The 20,162-nt window shown below is 39.4% G+C and overlaps 2 protein-coding genes across 6 annotated transcripts; both read left to right on the forward strand.

Annotated features, from left to right (window-relative positions):
* The first annotated feature begins 317 nt into the window (after positions 1–317).
* LOC122873868 (type-2 ice-structuring protein-like) lies at positions 318–4,898 on the forward strand. Of its 2 annotated transcripts, none has more exons than XM_044191146.1 (7): positions 318–476; positions 618–712; positions 1,752–1,852; positions 1,957–2,088; positions 3,684–3,792; positions 4,530–4,716; positions 4,769–4,898. In XM_044191146.1, the coding sequence occupies exons 2-6, from the start codon at positions 652–654 to the stop codon at positions 4,598–4,600; spliced, it is 474 nt and encodes a 157-aa protein (XP_044047081.1). In that variant the 5' UTR covers positions 318–476; positions 618–651; the 3' UTR covers positions 4,601–4,716; positions 4,769–4,898. The 2 variants fall into 2 exon arrangements, with proteins under 2 accessions (XP_044047081.1, XP_044047082.1); XM_044191147.1 differs by having other exon boundaries at positions 4,530–4,711; positions 4,764–4,898.
* A 379-nt stretch (positions 4,899–5,277) lies between these two features.
* On the forward strand, positions 5,278–18,443 carry rfc1 (replication factor C (activator 1) 1). Of its 4 annotated transcripts, none has more exons than XM_044191148.1 (23): positions 5,278–6,072; positions 6,513–6,665; positions 6,752–6,827; positions 7,668–7,784; positions 8,260–8,558; positions 8,695–8,769; positions 9,360–9,437; positions 9,538–9,873; positions 10,094–10,207; positions 10,308–10,487; positions 11,124–11,228; positions 11,741–12,146; positions 12,289–12,404; positions 12,515–12,629; positions 14,037–14,125; positions 14,254–14,391; positions 14,740–14,835; positions 14,945–15,198; positions 15,300–15,417; positions 15,855–16,000; positions 16,088–16,301; positions 17,523–17,708; positions 17,841–18,443. In XM_044191148.1, the coding sequence occupies exons 1-23, from the start codon at positions 6,070–6,072 to the stop codon at positions 17,919–17,921; spliced, it is 3,495 nt and encodes a 1,164-aa protein (XP_044047083.1). In that variant the 5' UTR covers positions 5,278–6,069; the 3' UTR covers positions 17,922–18,443. The 4 variants fall into 4 exon arrangements, with proteins under 4 accessions (XP_044047083.1, XP_044047085.1, XP_044047087.1 ...); XM_044191150.1 differs by having other exon boundaries at positions 12,292–12,404; XM_044191152.1 differs by having other exon boundaries at positions 10,308–10,424.
* Positions 18,444–20,162: the final 1,719 nt, after the last annotated feature.

Raw genomic sequence — 20,162 nt, forward strand, 5'->3', positions numbered from 1 at the left:
CTGTTGTAGGCCATTAAATTGTTTCACCGACTTTGAATGTCTTAAAACAAATTGTAAAATTCTGTACATTTTTAGAGTTTTAATTTGTATTTAAGCCAGACAGAAAGCTGAAATTTATATCACTCTGCACACTGTTGTCCTCTCAATAGGAACTGCCACCAGGAACCACCAGATATAATCAGCCATTACCTAACTAATACCATAATACCCACATTTTGAAAAGTTTAAAATGAAAATTTATTGGCTTTAATTACACAATATAGTAGCTGTTTCTGCTCGAGTGATAGACTACCAGGAAGTCACTCTTATAAAATATTTACTTTTGAAACAACAGTGTGCAATCTGGTGCCCTTTGATTTGTGTACAAGTATTCAAAATGACGATGCTGTTCTGGCCTTGTTCAGCAGGTCCACACATGACGGCAGAGGCAACAGGCTGACACTGTGAAGAAAGAAGAGAAGATATTTCTCCTGCAGGTTTGCACAATATCTTGTATTTTCTGCTCTTTTCTCTCATCATCTTGTCTTCTTTGTCCTAAAACTGGAGCACCACTGTCACTATGGCTATAAGCTTTCTTTGTGATTATTTGTGGCTCTTGTGTTTGTTTTTCTTATAAGACACGCAATCATCTGCATCATCTCCACCACAAGGATGCTGGCTGTGTCTTTACTTGTTTGTGCCACAATGGCTCTGACTAGAGCTAATGGTGACGGTGAGTATCAGTCTTGATACTTTGTGTGTGTAGTTGTAGGCAAGCAAAACCTTTCTTTCCAGCAAAATCTTCATTAATATAATAACTTCCAACAATAAAGAAGCAAATGTGTTCACATCCAGTATTAGGAAAATATCAAAAGCAAGTAAGTTATGGTCCAACAGTAAAATTAGGTTTTTCCTACATATCAGACATTTGAAAGATAATAAAATGCCATATATTGTATAAAAGGACCCTAAATGTTTTCAAAGAGCGATTGTTTACCTTTGATAATGTAAGTAATCTTTCCCACAGTTCTTTAATCCAATTAATTAACTTTTGTTTACTGGTCTTCTTCCAAGAGAATTCCTATGTGTATGGTGTTTATGAAGAACTTAGGGTTAATTGTGAGGGTACTGTACACATGCAGGTGTATGAATGCGCCCGCCTACTTGCAAAGATATACTATCAATACATTTCAGTTCATACAGAGAATATTTAGCTTGGGACATCAAAGAAATAGAGAGATCATCATCGCTGAGGTCGCTGCTGCAGGTGGTGTTGGTGGTGTGTGTAGGCATTAATTAATTGATAAAATGTGACAAATTGATATTTGTTTTAATTTGCTTCTGTATTTATTTACTTTCCCATTTAATTTTCCATTTAATTTATTAATGTATTCATTTTTACATTTATTTATGTATTTTTTCCCTTTGCAAATAAATCCCCCAATTTATTTATTTTTCTCCATTTAATTTATTAAATTATTATTGCCTAATGGTTGGTCGACATCAGAGTGCATAGATCGACTATACTATAAATGTATTAAATTGTAGATTTAGACAGACACCAGCTAAAGAGAGGTGCATTTAGTCCCTTTGGACTGTAAATAAACAAAATAAAACAGATTTTATTTTATTTTTTCAAATAGTTCAAATGGACAAGAAAGGTTTGTATTGTCCCCTGAAGATCCCATTTTTAGGTCTGGAGTAGTTTCTATGGCTAAGCAGTTATGTAGGTTACACCTTCATGATGCCCAATCTTTTCTTTTTGCCCTCAGAAAACTTGTCTGCCAACATATCTTGTCCCACTAACTGGACTCAGCATGATGATCGCTGTTTCCACTTTGTTGACACTACATGGACTTGGGCTCGGGCTCAGGTAATCAGGATGATTTGGATTCAGAATGATTTGCACACTTTAATTAATTTACACTTTAGTTAATTAGCATCTTCCTCTGAGTCTGTCTTTTTAACCCACTGTAGAAACACTGTCAGTCCAAGGGTGGAAACCTTGCATCAGTGCACAGTGTTGCAGACATTTTGGAGATACAGTGGATTATACATAACAACACTAAGAAGACTCAAGTATGGATTGGAGGCACAGACTGCCAAGAGGTAATTTATCATTACAATGTCAACATTACATTATCTGATAGTGCTGATAAAATAAAAGTACTTTATTATACATTATTTAATCACAAATTTATTTGGTACCACTTTTTAATACGTTTAATATACTGGCTTTATTAATGGTTAATAAATATTGTTTACTACTGCTTTATAGACATGTATACACTATTACAAAGAACATCTGTTGTGTTACCAGATTGTAAAAAATCCTCCTCCAGCACGATGCTTGCTTTGTCTTTTTAGCTAGCTCCTTAATTCATCAGGAAGACCCCTCCAATGTACTGTTCACTGTTCGACCTTCTAGGAAAGGGCTGCACGGCACCCAAAATCAATTTTTTAACAACAAAAATTTACATCGCAGACTTGATAGATTGACATTAAAACCCTTTATTAAAGATTTATGTAAGGGATAATATCCGAAAATCTGTACATTCCATGATTATAATGGGTGATGTGGGGGCTTTAGATGTTCTGTCCAGATTGAAATAGTAAGGTGGATTGCCATAATGTTTTGTACAAACAATCATGGTGCCCAGAGGATATTTCCTAATGACTTTGATGATCCCCTGACTTTTCATCTAGCGCCACCAGCAGGTCAAAGTTTTCACTTATCGTGTTAAGTCTCTCAACATCTGCCCGATGGATTGGCACAAAATTCTGTATAGACTTTCATGGTTCCCAGATAATGTATCCTAATGACTTTGGTGATCCCAAGATGTTTCCTCTAGCGCCACCATGAGGTAGACATTTGTGGCTCATGGTGAAGATCCCTTAACCTAGACATCATGAGGTCAAAATTTTAATTGCCAAATACTTTGATTTATGAGTAAATACTTGCAAAATTGCATTACCGTCAGCCTCAGCTGTAACTTGTGTTTAGTGCTAATTAGCAAATGTTGGCATGCTAACATGCTAAACTGAAATGGTGAACATGGTAAACATGATATCTGCTTAATATCATCATGTTAGCATTATCATTGTGCGCATGTTAGCATGCTGACATTAGCATTTAGCTCAAAGCACCGGTGCCTATGCACAGCCTCACAGAGCTGCTAGCATGGCTGTAGACTGTTAGTTATGGGTTTGAACTTTAGTTACAAATGTTGAAAGCTGAACCTAAATGGATTTGAATGGATTGCAGAAACATGTACATATCGTCATGCACTGTCATTGTCAATATAAATCCTGCATGCTGTATCTAGACATGTATACATGCTGTACATAATCATCCACTCCATGTATATCCTTTCAATATTTATTTCTTTGCACTATTTGTATTGTTTAAAACTTACAAAAACAATTGACTTGTATATAGACATTTTATTTTTGTTGTTGGTCATTGGTGCTTTTTATATATATTTATATATACACACCTATTTTTCACATACTTGCGTACATAATAGTACTGTCTGTTCCTTTACCTTTATTTGTTGAGCTTTGTTGTCAAATTTGGTTTTATTTGTTTTTTCTTGATAGGCTGATTGTCTGCCATGTGCTTATATAAGTTATTGATTGTTGATTCATATGTACTTACCTGATTCTACCTGTAATTTATGATTCTATTCCATTCTATTCGGTAGGAAAATGCTTGGTTATGGGCTGATGGTACACATTTCAAGTTCACTTACTGGTGTCCAGGAAAACCGGACAATCCCCTAAAACATTGCTGTCTACAGATTTCTTCCAGAGGTAAATCATAATACAATATATAACTTAAGAGTGTGAGGATAAATGACAAAAGGCAAGTGTTGAAAAATGTATCCATCAGTTTTTGTAACTTTTATAAGTTATAAATTGCATATTTGTTAGTTAAAATCACAAGTGATGAATGATAAAATGAAATAAACAATACACATGGCTCTCTCTGAATCATACCGTGTTGGAATTTATCAAATCACTTGACAGGAATACATTTTATATTTCTCATTTTAATCACTTCTGTTCTTTAGTTTATACATAGCTTACATCTCTGTAGAGTGAAACGTGTAGGCGTTTTTTTGTGTTTGATAGTCCCTGTGATAAAATGTTGGTGCATTGAACTATACAATCGATAGTCTACATTACACGTTCTGGTACCTAATTTAACAAACTCAGTAGCAGAGAATGGACAGCATGTAGAGTGATAAATTAACAATTTGTACTCTTTCATGACATTGTGTACTGTTAGCCTCCTTGGACTACACTGATTACCTTTTTTGAAAAAATTAAATAAGCAATGTGGGACTTCAGTGGACAGGAAGATCTCCTGTTGTGATGACTGGCCAGAAAGTTCTGCCTATAACGGCATGTGATATTGTTATACAGAACAAGCCTGTGTCTTATCTGTTTCTGTCTGTGTGTAGTGATGTGAGTGCAGCCTCATTAGACAGTTTCAGGTTTTTGGTTGGTGTAGCGCTGACTGACTTTTCTGTTTTTGGTGTTTACAGATGGCACATGTTGGGAAGACTCATTGTGTTACCAGCTCCTGCCATCAATCTGTGCCAAAACCCTCCAGTGACACCTGAACTGACACAGAGGCATGCACTACCATCAAACAAACACTTGGTGGATGTGCGATTGTGTGTATTTTTGTGTACTCATCTGTGTTTGTGTCAACAGTCTCATGAAGTCTCTGTGTCTCATAGTATTATAGAGAGATAGCAAAGCATAGCTTTGCTATCTCTCTATAATACTATAGAGAAACAAGTGCTATAGAGAAACAAGTGGCTTTAATAAGAGGAGATTGAATGATCATTAATGATTACACCTTATTCTGGTGAGTGGATATATTAAATTCAAAGGCTGAATCATTGAAACAAACTGGTCTGTGAGTCTGTCAGAAGTTTACTGTTTTTATACATATAGCTTCTTTGCATCTTGACAGCATCTCAAAGCGCACCCACATATTTGGTTTTACATACTTCGGAGGGCAATGTATGTAACTTTTACATAAAAAAGATACAGCATTTATCCTTCATCATTCAAATGCCCTAGAAAACTTCCTGTTTGTAGGGGTCCAAAAAATGTCAGACATTTTCTTTTGCTTATATATACAGATGGGTGACAAATTAAAGGAAAAACCAACATGAAGTGTCTTAGTATGGAGTCAGGCCACCACGAGCCTCCAGAACAGCTTCAATGCTCCTCGCCAAGTCTGTGGAACTCTGTTGGAGGGATGAACGCCATTCCTCCACAAGATATTCCCTCATTTATACATACACAACCTTTATTTAATCAGGTAATCTCATTGAGATTAAGATCTATTTTGCAAGAGAGACCTGAGTATAGCAGATAGAAAGATAAACAAACATACAGTATGTCTTACACATTAGTCCAAAATCTTACACAGGTGTTCAACTGGGTTGCGATCTGGTGACTGTAAAGGCCGTTGCATTTTATTCACGTCATTTTCATACTCACTAAACCATTCAGTAAATCCTGGTGCACGGAAGCATCTGCATTTGATATGTTTCTCCACTCTTTTATTCAGGGTTTTCCTTGAATTTTTCCCCCGTCTGTATATTAAATATACACATTATATTGTCACCATCTGGATAAACAGATAATGATTTAATGGACATATATCAGAGGCCATTTCACATGCACTTGAGACAAATAAATCTTCTGCTGTGGAGATACAGAACTTTATCAAATCACTAATGGTCAATTACAGCCATATGTCTTCTTCATCTGCCTACTTACTTTCCCCTTGCTCTTGATTCTCTTCTTCTCCTTTTTTCTGTTTCTCTAAATTACATGCTCATATTTTGGTTGATGTCTTTGTTGTTCCCTTTCTTGTTGTGTAAATTGGTTTTGTATTAAAAAAAAACAACACAAAACGCACGCTGAGTGAGGGACGCACATAGCTTCCGGTCGTGCGTCATCTCCAGGCGACAACAGACTCCTACTTCGCGCCAAGCAGTTGAAAGATTTCGTTACTTTTCTGACAACTAACCTGCCCTTAAACTGCGAGGAAACCTGTTCATAATGGTACGTTACAACAACTATTTATTCGCTCTGACTGCAAGTTGTCTATATACACAAAGTGTTTGAATACGAAGGTAATCCTGTTGTTAAATCTGCTGGCTGCTGCTGAAACGCCAGTCAAGTACGCAGTGTTGCGTTAGCTACAGCTAAAGAAGAGGAACTTGGCCAACCTATTAGTTCAAATCAGCACATTATGATCATCTTCTGCTCTCTTATCGTGTTACATTTGACATTTGCAGTTTTCTTAACAACGTTTAAATGATGCACATTTTTTCTGAAAAATCAATGTCAGAAAGTGAAATCTTCAAACTGTAAAAGCATCAGTTTGCATTCATTATGTGGTTAACAGTGCAGCGTTGTAATCTGTGTGCTCAGTCTACAAACAGTCTCTTGCCCGCGATGTTGTACTTAGGTTAACATACATGTTGTCTGTGTGCACGCAGGACATCAGGCGGTTCTTTGCACCGACTTCAGCCAAGCCTGCGGTGCAGAAACCAGCACCAAATGGAAACGTCAAAACAGAGGAGAAGAAGAAGACGAAGAAGAAGAATCCTCTCTCTCCTGACGAGGAAGTGAAAAAGAAAGAGACCGCCAAGGCAAAGACAATGTTATCTTCTGCCCTCCTTGTAATGATTCCTCTGTTTCATCATCTTATTTGTCACATTGTATTTGTATGCTTCAGGTCAAAAGCTCCAAACCAGAGGAGAAACGCAAAGATAGTGAGAAGAAACGAAAGAAGCATGCAGTCATAGAATCAGGTATTTGTTGATTAGCCCCAGTTTGTGCCTCTCATGTGTTATCATTACATTCGAGTCACACAGCTAAGCGTCTGTTTTCTCAGAAAAAGGTTTTCAGGCTATCTTGAAAATATGCAGTGGGTTGTTTTATAATGGTCACTGTTGTATTTCTACAACTAGAAATACCTGATAACCTGATCAGAATACTGTTGTATTATTCAGGTATTTCTATGCTGATCATCAGATTGAGTTGCCATTTTGTTTCACTTCATTCACCCAGTGAATTCTGAACAAATCAGTTCATATGTGGGGCAGGGAGTCAGATGCCTCAGAGGTTTCCATTCTGTCCATCTGGATAAAAATAATAGTTTTTGATCAAAATAAAAAGGAAATAACATATCTCCTTGCCACAATAAAAATGTAAATACTTTACTGTGTATGAAAATATTGAATCATTGAAATCAACACAAATCTAACCCGTAGTCAAAGTTTAAAACGTTGTACAAACTGAGCATGGAGATATGTAATTTCCAGCTTTGTTTGGATTAGGAAATCGAGTTGCAACTTGGGAAACAAGTTAGAAATCTTTTTTTATTGTGCAGTGGATGGAATATTCTTTTATCCAGATGGTCAGAAGAGTCTTTGAGGATTCTGGAAATACCTTCAGAGTAGCTGCAAGTATTGTTAAACAACCTTCTGGGTTTTTCAAAGATTTCCATGGATTTACTTTTCAGAAAAATAGATGCTTAGAGGCACAAACTGGGGAGTTTTTGATCAGCTGTGATCAACAGCGTGACATGTTGCTCTTCATCCTCCCTGCGTCTTTTCTTCATGGCGCATCTTGTTTTTCTGTCTGTCCAGACTTGGAGGATGAGGAACAAGTGAGGGAGTCAAAGAAATCCCCCAGAGAGAAACAGAAGACAAGCAAGACGGAGCCACCTCCCAAAAAAGATCCTGTGCATTATGTCTCTGAAACAGGTGATGGGATTATGGTTTATCATCATATTGCAGACATACATGCTTGGGCTGGGCAACATCACCTGAAACCCATGTTGTGATTAATTGTCACATTTGCCTTAATGATCATAAAGGAAAAGACATCTTTTTTTAATCCACCTGTGCTCAGGTTTTGCCTGTCCTCTCAATGGCTACCCAAATAATTCTTTGTCAAGTCGAGTTCATCAGTTAATTTATAGAGCACATATGAAAAATAATGAATGCTGACCACTTTACAGAGACATTTTATAGGTAGAAAATAAAAATAAATAGGTTAGGCAGTGCAACAGGCAAAATAAAATCATGTAGTCATGTTATAAACTGGGGGGACTCAATCACATTTGGAAGAAGATGGGTGCAGCTTTATGATGAGGAGTGACGTTTTGTTAATTCAGGGAAAATGTATTTTGAAAAGATTTGTCCCACCCTTTTTTTTTTCTTTTTTTTCCCGCTGTAGACTCAGACAGCGACAACTTTCAGTCCTTAAAGGTGGCCTCAAAAACCAAGCAGAATGGCACAGCCAAGCCGACAAAGTCAGATGCAACGAGTGCTCGTCCAGAAGCCAAAGAGGGGGTGACGTCTCCCTCCTCCACACAGAGGAAAACTGCGGTGAAGTCTCCTCCTGTGCCCATCACCCCTAAGTCAGCCCTGCCTCCTCAGCCCAAGAAAACCCCCACATCAGTACTCGACTACTTCGGCAATTCGACTATTCAGCGCTCAGATAAGAAGCTTGTAGCCAGCACCAAACGAAAGGCTGTGAGTGTTGATGAATTATTCCCTCTTTTCACTTCTTCTCTTCAAACCGTATCGCCCACTAAAATCTTTTTTTAGCCTTACAGTGTCAGATCCTTTCACAACAAACTGATTTTGTAAATACTCATCTTCTCCTTAGCCGACTCAGGACACAGATGATCTGATTAGTGATGAGCAAATCGCCAGAGAGCTGCATATGGAAGAGGAAATGGAGGTAGGCTGATTGACACAACAGCTGCTCGTTCTTTAGTCTAGTAGTTAGAGCTGAAACAAGTAGTCGATTTTTACATTTTTCATGTAAAAATGCCCCAAAATAGTGAGAATTTGATGCTTTTCTTTTTCATATATGATTGTAAACTGAATATCTGAAGTTGGTCCTCAAAACAAAACAATTCATTGATTAATATGACAAAATAATCTGCAGATTCATTGATAATGAAAACAAGTGTTAGGAATGGCTTACGCAGTGTGCCTGCCTGTAGGAGTATGAGGGCTGGTGCAGTCATAAAAAGCCTGCAAAAGTTAAAAACTTTAACTTTAAGTTTGCCTCCCTTAGCCTGGAAATGTTTTTGAAAGTTTACAAGTTATTATGAATCTTTTGGAGAATGACTGAAATTTTGAATAATGATATAATGTTTGCTTTAAAACTTGAATGTAAAAATACCAGGAGTAATACAGAAAATGTGACAAAATTGGCTCTTACGTTAAAACCTCTTAGTACTGATGCTATTCATAGTTGAGCTCGCCCTTTGCTTTTCTATTCTTATTCTTATGCTGTTGCTTCCTCCCCCTGACTTTACTCAGCTGGAAAAGCAGGTCCATGAGGACGAGGAATTTGCCAGAACACTGGCCATGCTAGACGACGAGCCTCAAGCGAAGAAGGTGATTTTAAAAAAAAAAACAAAAAAAAAAACAAAACACAAAGGCATATTCCCTTTTGATGTTAGTGGTTGTAAATATAATTTTGTGTGTCTTCATCCAGGCTCGTAAAGGCTCTGATGAAAAACCAACCCCTACTGCATTTTCCAGAAAGAGCAGTAGAGACTCTGCTGCTGACAGCCCGTCAAAGACCAGTCGAAGGGGCAGCATGTCGGAGGATGTGATTAGTCCGTCTCCTAAAAAGAACCCTGCCGCCATCAAAGCCAGCTCCAAACTGGCCATGATGAAGAAAAAGAATGAAGAGAGAGACGAAGGGCCAAAGAGCAAAACACCAATTTCGCCCACAAAAATGAAAATCTCAGACAAGAAGTTCACACCCAAAACAGGAACCACACCCACCACAGTTAAAACTTCTCCCAAGAAACCAGAGGTGAGCCAGGTAGATGCCTAATCTGTCAGTAAAATGTCTTGTATCAATGTCATGATGGACATTATCAATGAATCAATCAATCAATCAATCTTGTCCCCAAAGGAGCAGTGAAAGAGGAACTCCTGATAAAAGACATAGCAGATGAACACATCATATAAATATTAAGTAAAAATGAATGAAAAACATGAGTACTGTACACAAGTTAAAACAATTTTAACAATCTGATCAGAGCACAAGTACGAGTCCTGATGACGCAGAGAAGAAAAAGGTCAACTCTTCAGCTTACAGGAACTACCTCAACAGAGATGGACCACGAGCTCTGGGCTCCAAGGAAATCCCACAGGTAACGCACTCATCAGCCTTCAGACCATCTTTCCTTGAGCAAGGCACAGTTCAGTAACTGATGTTTTATGTGTGTGTGTGTGTGTGTGTGTATTTTCCAGGGTGCAGAGAACTGTTTGGAGGGCTGCGTGTTTGTGCTGACAGGCGTCCTGGAGTCCATGGAGAGGGATGATGCCAAATCCCTCATCGAGCGCTACGGAGGCAAGGTGACTGGAAATGTAAGCAAGAAGACCACCTACCTGGTGCAGGGCAGAGACAGCGGAGTCTCGAAGTTCGAGAAGGTGAACGACCTGATTCAGACTAACAAATTCAGACCTAGAGAAAGCATCTCCTGAAGAAAAAGCATGTGATTGCTGAGAGCACTGATTTTTGCATGATTTTTTAAATCATATGAAAACTAATTAACTTCGATGTATTGGCTGCGTTTCAGATGCAATGGCAGTGAATGGGAGCTGAAAAATACTTTTTTACATTACGTATATAACTGATAAATTGTACATGCCATCATAATGAGCTTATTCACAGTTGATCAGTGTGCACTGAGCATTTTAAAATTGCAATGGAGTTTCTACTGAATCAGGTGCTGTGTTAATGTAATGGATGTGTATGGAATTGTTTTTAGGGGGGAGATGCGTACCAAGTTTAATATTTTTCAGGAATATCTCTGAAATACAAATGTATGAAAATGTGTATAAAATACACAAAATGGGTAAAATTACACACACATTGATATATGAACATGGTATATTTCGGCACCAAAGAATAATTAAAGAAGTATTCAAGCTGCAGCAATCATACTAATTTGAGACTTAGAGTCCTCTTTCTGTATTTTCCCTTCCTGCCCTTTTTCTGTACATTTTTCCTGTATCTATCTGTCAAATAATATAGTATATTTGTACAACTGGCTTTATACTCAGGCAGAGAGTTTGGGTACCAAGATCCTGGATGAAGATGGTCTGTTGGAGCTGATTAGAACCAAACCAGGAAAGAAGTCCAAGTACGAGATCGCTGCAGAGGCTGAGGTCAGCTCTCACATTTTTACTTAAATCATGCTGTTTACAAAGAAATGCTCGTTTGGCTGGTGAATTTGTTTGAATGACAGCTCAAGTGGCAGGGGCACAGAGAGGCAACAGAAAACAAAATCGTCCTTAGCTTGTCCTTACAGCTACCAGAGCAGACAGCATTTTGTTAGTGGTGTTGAAGAATAAGGACCACACCATTCTGTATCTAAACTGACTAATGTTGACATTTTTAAGCTGTTTTTAAAGTGATAAATTTGACCAGCTACTGTAATTATAGACGCTGTCTTGCCTGCATGCAGTGCACTTTTCCCTGGTTTAATGTTTGTTCAGTAGCTCATTTAGCAAGCCAAGGTTGTGTCTTTGTTGTAGGTAAGAAGGTGACATTTATATTTGGTTCAAAGTGTTGCGGCTCTTGATTTGTTGTGTCTCAGGCTGCCTTTAATGAACATTGCACATAAGGATGAGTTTTATTTTGATGTGCTGTAATTATTCTGGGATGTTTTTGTTTTTAGAGCAAAGCCTCAAAGACCAGAACCCCCCCCAGCAAGGCATCAAAGAGCACCCCCAAAGCCCAGAAGATCTCTCCCTCCAAGGGTAATTCCAGGTCCCCTCACACCCCGAGCCCGTCAAAGACCGGCAGGACCAGAGATGGCGGCACTCCATCTAGGAGAGGGTCAGGTCACACAGCCCGGAGGGAGCTGGGCATTTCCTCCTCCATTTCTTCATCTTCAGCCCCGAGACCGTCATCCCCATCCCCGGCCGACGAGGGTGCCAGTCTGCTGTGGGTGGACAAGTACCGACCACGCTCTCTGAAGACTGTGATTGGCCAGCAGGGAGACCAGAGCTGTGCCAATAAGTTGCTACACTGGCTGCAGAACTGGCACAGGCACCACAGCGGGGGCGCTTCCAAGCCACCAGGTAGCAGACGGTTTAACTGTGTTTGCACAGAGTAATTAGAAAAACTAGAAACCAGAGCTCATTTTGTTTCAGTGAATTTTAGCTCTGAAAAATGTATTTTTGTTTGAAAAGCATGTGCTTTGTGCTGTTTTTTGCTGTGTAGCAGCAAGGTTCGGTAAGTTTGGAGGAGGGAAAGATGATGGATCAGGATACAAAGCTGCTCTGCTCTCTGGACCTCCGGGAGTGGGGAAGACCACCACAGCTGCCCTGGTCTGTGAGGTCAGTCTGAAAACACACACAGACGAATAATGTCTTAAACTTGAACATTTAGCTTTGATCTCAGTCTCCTTTTGACTCGACCTCCCCACTTTGTTTGTGTCGGCCTGCAGGAGTTGGGCTTCAGCTACGTGGAGATGAACGCCAGCTGTACTCGCAGCAAAAACAGCCTGAAGGAGGTCGTTGCAGAGTCACTGAACAACACCAGCATCGAGAACTTCTACAAAGGTGATCCTTAGAATTTTTGTTTCTGTGTTTTCGCTGTTACACATTTGAACCTACATCAACCTTTATTAATACACTCTGGAACATAAAAATTATTAGCTATGCTATTAGCTTATGTTTTTGAAATGCAGTGGTATGGACATGTTTGGCTGCTCCTGGACAGTGCTTAACTTTTGTTTTATTTTTTAAGTGAAACAAAATTAACAAACTGTAATGGAAACAAAGTTGAACATTGACTCATGTACCCTTTTTTTAATGCGATTCTGAAGAAATCCAATACCATGACAAATACCATTATATTGAGCGACCAACGACACAGCGAGTAATATAACGTTAGCAAGGTTGTGGGTTATCTTAGCTAGGTTGTGGGTTAGCAAACTGTTGCTACAGTTGCTGCTGTGAAGCTAACTGCCAGAGAGGACGAGACGGTTTCCCAGAGCCAGCACACCAGTTCCAGACAGCGATACTCACAACTCTCCTGCTACTATAGCTAACATCACAACAACAGCAAACTAGAAAGTAAGCTGAATGTCCGTGGGCAAGTCATTTAACGTTTAACGACACACACATCATGGCTGGAATAGTGTTGTGTGGCCCGGTCCGAGCCACTTGGTTTATTTCCCATTTACAGAGCCAGGGCTGTGTACAAACACCATTTTTTTTTTTTTCAGCACTGAACGGACAGCTAGCGTACCATGAGGAGATATTTGCTGAATTTGACAAAACGACATGTACTGGATTAGAATCGCATACCCCACCTTTAATCTCACTGTATTATCTGGGTAATTTACCGTGTCAACTTCTTCCTTTTACTAAGCTATCCTACTCCATTGAATGTAACTCAGTATTGCTTGTTTTTCAAGAAAAAAAAATCTTGTAAGGTTTTAATTGTGAAGCAACTACAGGAAGTCTTTTGAGTTTAATTTGATCGCATTACAGCATTGTGAAGAAAAAAACTGATGTCTGTTAGCACCTTGTCCCTGTGACGCAGTGAGATATTTTTTAAGGTAGTAAAAAAAATTATTTCTTTTTTGCCTGCCTTAGATTTAGATATCCATGCTTTAATAGTATGTGCACTCAGAACAAACTAAGGATATTTCTGAAATTAAAGCAAAAAGTGTGAGATCATATAGCTTGATTCAAAAATCATTTGGAGCTGTGATTTCTGAGACAAGAAATCACAGAAGTGTTCCTAAGTACGGACTGATATGGTACCTTAACTATAGCACATGCCACATGTTGATAAAATGTAACTGTGTGTTGAATTATTTAATTTTTTCCAAGTTTTTTCCCCCCTACAGTTTAAAGTTTACAGTTAATTTTTTCTCTCTTAGAGAATTAACATAACATACTATTTGTCCAGAAGTGAATACTATGTGGTATACGTTACTGTTGGTGTGAATTTTGTAGGCACGTCTCAGACGGTGACCAGTAAACACGTCCTGATCATGGATGAGGTTGATGGTATGGCTGGCAACGAGGACCGCGGAGGAATCCAGGTTAAAAAAACATATTTCTATGATAGTTTGACCAGATGCTCACATTTTGAAGAGGCTTCCGTGCGGACTGAAAATGACAATAGGTCGTGTTTTCTTGATACTGACCTCTGACCTTTTGCCTCATGTAGGAGATGATTGGCCTGATCAGAAATTCAAAGATTCCCATCATTTGCATGTGCAACGATCGTAACCACCAGAAGATCAGGTCTCTGGCCAATTACTGCTTCGATTTGCGCTTCCAGAGGCCGCGACTGGAACAGATCAAGGTACACACACACACACACACACACACACACACATCCTGTCCCACATCTGTTTTCTAGCATTTGGGTTAAAATAAAATGCCAAAAACATCAGGAGACAAGACTGAATGACTCAAAACTAGTATGTGTAATTGTCAGGCTGTGAGAATTTGGATAGTGGCTGAAAAAAAGCTAGCAATATTATAAATCATAATGTTGATGGAATGTGAGGACACAAATGCAAACCATATATAACTGCTGTCTGTCAGTTACCTACTTTTAATTGAAATATTTTAAAGTAAGCTCCTAAATGGAAGTATTTACTTTTCCTGCTCCTTCACCTCTGTTTTCTTTTTCCTTCTTATTTTTCAGGGAGCCATGATGTCCATCGCTTTCAAGGAGGGAATCAAGATCCCAGCCCCAGCTCTTAATGAAATGATCCTAGCCTCCAATCAGGATGTCCGACAGGTAAAGAAGACAAAGCATCATAAAAGTCAATCCATACCAAGGTTATGGTAGGTCTTCACTTGCCACCCTCGGTTTCCCATCTCACCATGGTGGCTGTTTTTTTCTCCAGGTGATCCACAACCTGAGCATGTGGTCGGCCAAAGACAAGGTGATGACGTATGACCAGTGCAAGTCTGATGCAGCCAGAGCCCGCAAGGACATGAAAATGGGGCCGTTTGATGTTTGTCGGAAGGTGTTTGCCTCAGGAGAGGAGACTTCCCACATGAGCCTCATTGACAAGTCTGACCTCTTCTTCCACGACTACTCGCTAGCGCCGCTCTTTGTCCAAGAGAACTACCTGCATGTTCGTCCAAAGGCCGCCGGGTGAGAAAGGCTAGCTGTTTCCACCTGTTTCCAGTCACTATGCTAAGCTAAGCTAATTGTTTACTGTTTCTGTATTTTCTTGTCTGTCTCTCTTCTCACAGTGGTGATCTGAAGTCCCACCTGGTGTTGCTCAGCAAGACGGCTGACTCCATCTCTGACGGGGACTTGGTGGACAGACGGATCCGCTCTGGGCAGAACTGGTCACTGCTGCCCACCCAGGTAACGCACACAAACCTAAGAAGTGAATTTTTTTTCTACACTGATTTATAGTTTAGTGTTGGATATCACCCATTGATAGCAACACTAGATAGATGTGTCGTACATTAAATGCCTTAGATGTGGGCTCTTTTTCACTGTATAACACATTTTTTAAAGACAAGGTTATCTTAATATTTTCTGTTAACCATTCTAGTTACTGCCTGTGTTTTCCCTCTGTAACATTTCTTTAATTTATGTGAGGCTGATCTGTGAAGCATTTACTTGTTTGAAATTGCCGTTTGTTAATCTTTTGTAAAAAGAAACACACACTCATGCCTTTATTAAGCTTATTCTTGCATTAATCTACTACATTTAAATGTAGGTTAAATTTACACACGCTCATGTGTTAGGGCACCAAAGATTCTTTCATAATTGTGGGGGTCTGTGTGCGCTCGTAGGCCATCTATGCCAGCGTGTTACCAGGCGAGCTCATGAGAGGCTACATGAGTCAGTTCCCCACCTTTCCCAGCTGGCTCGGCAAGAACTCCTCCACCAGTAAACATTCCCGCATCATCCAGGAGCTGGCCTCACACATGGGTTTAAAGTGAGCAGGCCTTGATCACTGTCTTTTAAACATTTACACAAAATCAGACTTGAGAATTTGAGTGTTTTACTTGTTTGGTTCCTGCAGGACGTTGAGCAGCAGGCAGGCGGTTAACCTAGACTACCTACACTACCTGCGGCAGGCGCTGCTGAGCCCACTTCAGAGGCACGGAGCGGAGGGCGCTGGCGAGGCAGTGCAGCTGCTGGACAACTACCAGCTCATCAAGGAGGACGTGGACAGCATCATGGAGATCAGCATCTGGGGTGGACAACCCGACCCCTACTCCAAACTGGACTCTAAGGTCAGCGGGAGGGGTATGGTTTGGATTGGAAACTGGTTGAAAGTTATATATAAGGAATTAAACACAGTTAGTTCAGGCCATTGTGATTGGCTGACAGCATCTTTGAGTATCGCTCGCTCTATTTACCCACTTTTACTGATAAATGTTCAACCCAATGCTCAATACACACCTTAACCAGTATCAGTGGTTCTCTACTGGGTAAAACTTAAAGCCCCTGTGTGTGTTTGAAAGATTCTGACTTGGCAACTCCCAGTGATAGTATCAAAAACATAGCAATGTACGCCAATATTACAATACTTGACCCATGAAAATGATCTATTTCAACCTGCAATTATCCTTATTTTTTTGGCCACTCAGGAGCAGCAGAAATAAGCTGTGAACACAACACCGACATATAAGTTGATATGGTGAACATTAGTTGGTAAACACTTGTTTAGATACACATCAATCAGATATGGAGCAACATTGTTGTTCATTTGGAGTTGTGTTTCTGGCCACCTGATGAAGGTTAGCCCGATATTCGCTTTCTTTTAGCTCTGTTTTTGTTCTCCAGCAACTCCTGAGGGAAATATCTGGCTTTTTAGCTGCTAAATGCTCCACTGTGTTCACCAGCTAGTTGCTAACTGTGTCTGTCTGCTGTTTTGGTGCTGCACAGGAAGTGTACACTGGCTTTTTAGAGCTTTTTTGCTGAAAACAGCTGCCTACTGCTGATGAGAGCGGTGACAGTGAACCAAAAAAGTAAAGTTGTGGTCCGGAAAACCGTGATCTGAAAGATGCTAAAACGCTCCATAGAGCTGCAGAGTTGGGTGATAATTCTGTGGTTCATTCCCGTGAGCCCCTTTCACATTACATGTAGTCATTTGAACACTTCTTAATGTAAAAATATAATGTAATATAGCAGCTTTAACATTTTGTTGTGTGACATAAATTGTTATCAGCTTTGTTTGTTTCAACAGCAAATCATAGATGATGAAATTGTCACATAATAGCAATAAAACATTTGAGGTCATGCTCACAGTATGGCATTTCCTTGCCCTTGTGGTGCAGCTTGACCCACATGTCTGGATAATAATGTTCTCAATCATCAGCATTCATCAGATCCTACGGCTTCTAACAGTACTTCACAACATAAAATACGCTGATTTTGTCCTTCTATGGTTGATCCTTTATATGTCAAACACACAGTGAATTTTGACTCCTCTGCTGTCTGTCTCCTCCTAGGTGAAGGCAGCATTCACACGGGCCTACAACAAAGAAGTTCACCTGACGCCGTACTCCCTGCAAGCAGTGAAGAAGGGCCGCCGTGGCGGCGGGGGGGATTCAGAGTTGGGAGGAGAAGACGTGGACAACGAAGTGCAGGAGTCTGAGGACGAGGGGGAAGGCCTCAAAACTGACGCCATGATCAAAGTAAGAGCATTCAAATTGGGATAACAGTATTTGATCCCATGTACACTCACAGTATTTTCAACAATCATGCCAAAGGCTGTCTTCTTATCTTTCTCTGCTTAAATGTCGTCTGTGTCTTGTTCCTCCCTGCAGCAGAAGAAGGCCAAAGCCACGAAGGAGTCAAAGAAGGAAGATTCTGGGAAGGGCAAGGGGAAAGGCAAGGCCAAGAAATGACCAATGACCAGAGGAGGAAAACAAACTGTCCTGGTCTGCCTCCCTCTGCCCTCACAGACTGTAATATTTTCCTCTGCACTTGCAAAGATACTTTAATGAGCATCAGAAAGTAGTGAAACTGGTCTTAACCTCTGCAGGTAACTTATCTGTCCACCATCCAAACATTTGACTCTAACCACACTGGCTGAGAAATGTCTTTCCTTTTTTTTTAACCTCCTGTCGTGTGTTCGTCAAAGCGTCTCTATACTGAACAAATGATGCATATTATCTGCTTGTTTGACCCATTATCATGTCTATACACCTCTGCAGTTAACGTGTCTCAACAGGAGTATAGTGCACTTCTTCCGTCATCTGTTTGTGGTCCAGGTGTCAAGGCTGTAAATAATGTGACTCTGGTGTCCTTTTTGCTACGACTATGATACAGAAATGCTTTAGCTCTACGGTTAGCAGCACTAATGTTCCTGTAAATTCCTATTTTGTAAAAAGTTCATGAGGATTAATAGAGAAATATGTTGCTCATGAGTGTTGGTGATGTTTTTTGTTTTTTTTTTCTAAAAGAAGAGACGAAGCAGCCATGTTCCAGGTTCCAAGTTTTAGACACTTTTAGAAAATGGTATCAGGGAGTTGTTTTTTAAAATCAGATATTTAGATTACACTTGTCTTAAAGGTCCAGTGTGTAACATTTAGGATTCGCTATTGGCAGAAATGGAATATAATATTTATGTATGCTTTAATTCGTGCATAATCACCTGAAAATAAGAATCATTTTGTTTTCATTACCTTTTAGAATAAGCTGTTTTTATCTACAGAGGGAGCGGGTCCCCTTCCACGGAGGCCGCCATGTTGCGCCACCATGTTTCTACTGTAGTCCAGAGCGGACAAACCAATCACTGACTCTAGATAGGGCTGTTCACGTTTTTTGCGAGTTTCACGGCCACCATAGTTTCTCCTACACGCTTGGAAGGGGAGGGTGAGGCGAGCGGCATTCAAATGGTTGCAAACTGCAATTTCACTGCTAGATTCAACTAAATCCTACACACTGGACCCTTATATATATATATATATATATTTTTATATATATATATATATATATATATATATATATATATATAAAAATGTATTTAGAAAAATCCAGCCACTCAAAAGAGAATCTATGCAATGAAATGAAAATCGTTTTCAGTGTGAGGATGTCCAATAATGCTGATACTACTTGCAGACTGCAGCAAAACAAAAATCTAGACAAATCTCTAAACTAAATAATCCAAGAGATTAGCAGATCAAATTAGGGCTGCAACTAACGATTATTGTAATTATCAATGAATCTGCTGATTGTTTTTTCGATTAATCATTTGGCCTATGAAATAGGAAAAAATTGTGAAAAAACTTTGCAAAGGTGACATGTCCAAATGTCTTGTTTTGTTCGACCAACACTCCAAAACAAAAGATATTCAGTTTACTATCCTAATGAAGAGAAGCAGCAAATCCTGCCACTTGAAACCTGAGAATGTGTAACATTGCATTTGCTTGAAAAATTGACTTATGTGATTAATCGATATTAGGGCTGCACAATTAATCAAATTATTATGGAAATTGCAATATGGCCAAGTGCAATATCCAAGTCGCAGAAGCTGCAATTTTTTGATAAATGTAAAATGTATGACAAAACAGCTTTATAATGAAGTACTGTAGCGCTGCAGAGATGCTCTGGCCTACAAATCTTGTTCTCCAGATGTACGAAAATGTGTTTGTTTGGTACAGACCCCAACAAATGTCACATCATGATTTTAATAGTTTCTTCAGTGAAAATGTTTTTTTTCACCATATCGTGCAGCCCTAATCAATATCAAAATAGTTGCCAGTTATTTTTCTCTCCTAATCGATTTATCGTTTCAGCGCTAGATAAAATCATAGCCAACAAGGTTCAGCACTTACTCTGCAGTTGCACTAAGTACTAAAGTCGCTTCAGTCAGTGCTGCTCTTTGAGACTGAAACCATTAATAAGACTTTAAATTTGGAGATTCAAAGTTCATTTTTGACCTTGGAAACAGTAGTTGACAAAACAATTTCACCCCAAGGTCCATTTTAGTAGCTTTCAGTCTTATCACACAATCTTCATCAGCAGGTGGAGTTTCCCAGTTGTCATGGAAATGTTTTTTCAATTGCAAAACTTTTAAACCAACAGAAAAACAAATTTAACATCTACAATTCTATGACAACTACGTAAACTTCATCTGAGGAAGA

The sequence above is a fragment of the Siniperca chuatsi genome, linkage group LG3, assembly GCF_020085105.1.
Source record: "Siniperca chuatsi isolate FFG_IHB_CAS linkage group LG3, ASM2008510v1, whole genome shotgun sequence".
NCBI classification, from domain to species: domain Eukaryota; kingdom Metazoa; phylum Chordata; class Actinopteri; order Centrarchiformes; family Sinipercidae; genus Siniperca; species Siniperca chuatsi.

Bases quoted from the DNA above. Each gene is read 5' to 3' on its own strand.
- LOC122873868 (XM_044191146.1), top strand. From the start codon at position 652: ATGCTGGCTGTGTCTTTACTTGTTTGTGCCACAATGGCTCTGACTAGA. The intron at 1,853-1,956 runs GTAATCAGGATG...AACCCACTGTAG, and splicing joins GGACTTGGGCTCGGGCTCAG to AAACACTGTCAGTCCAAGGG. The intron at 3,793-4,529 runs GTAAATCATAAT...TGGTGTTTACAG, and splicing joins TCTACAGATTTCTTCCAGAG to ATGGCACATGTTGGGAAGAC.
- rfc1 (XM_044191148.1), top strand. The intron at 8,770-9,359 runs GTAGGCTGATTG...GACTTTACTCAG, and splicing joins ATATGGAAGAGGAAATGGAG to CTGGAAAAGCAGGTCCATGA. The intron at 10,488-11,123 runs GTGAACGACCTG...CTTTATACTCAG, and splicing joins GAGTCTCGAAGTTCGAGAAG to GCAGAGAGTTTGGGTACCAA.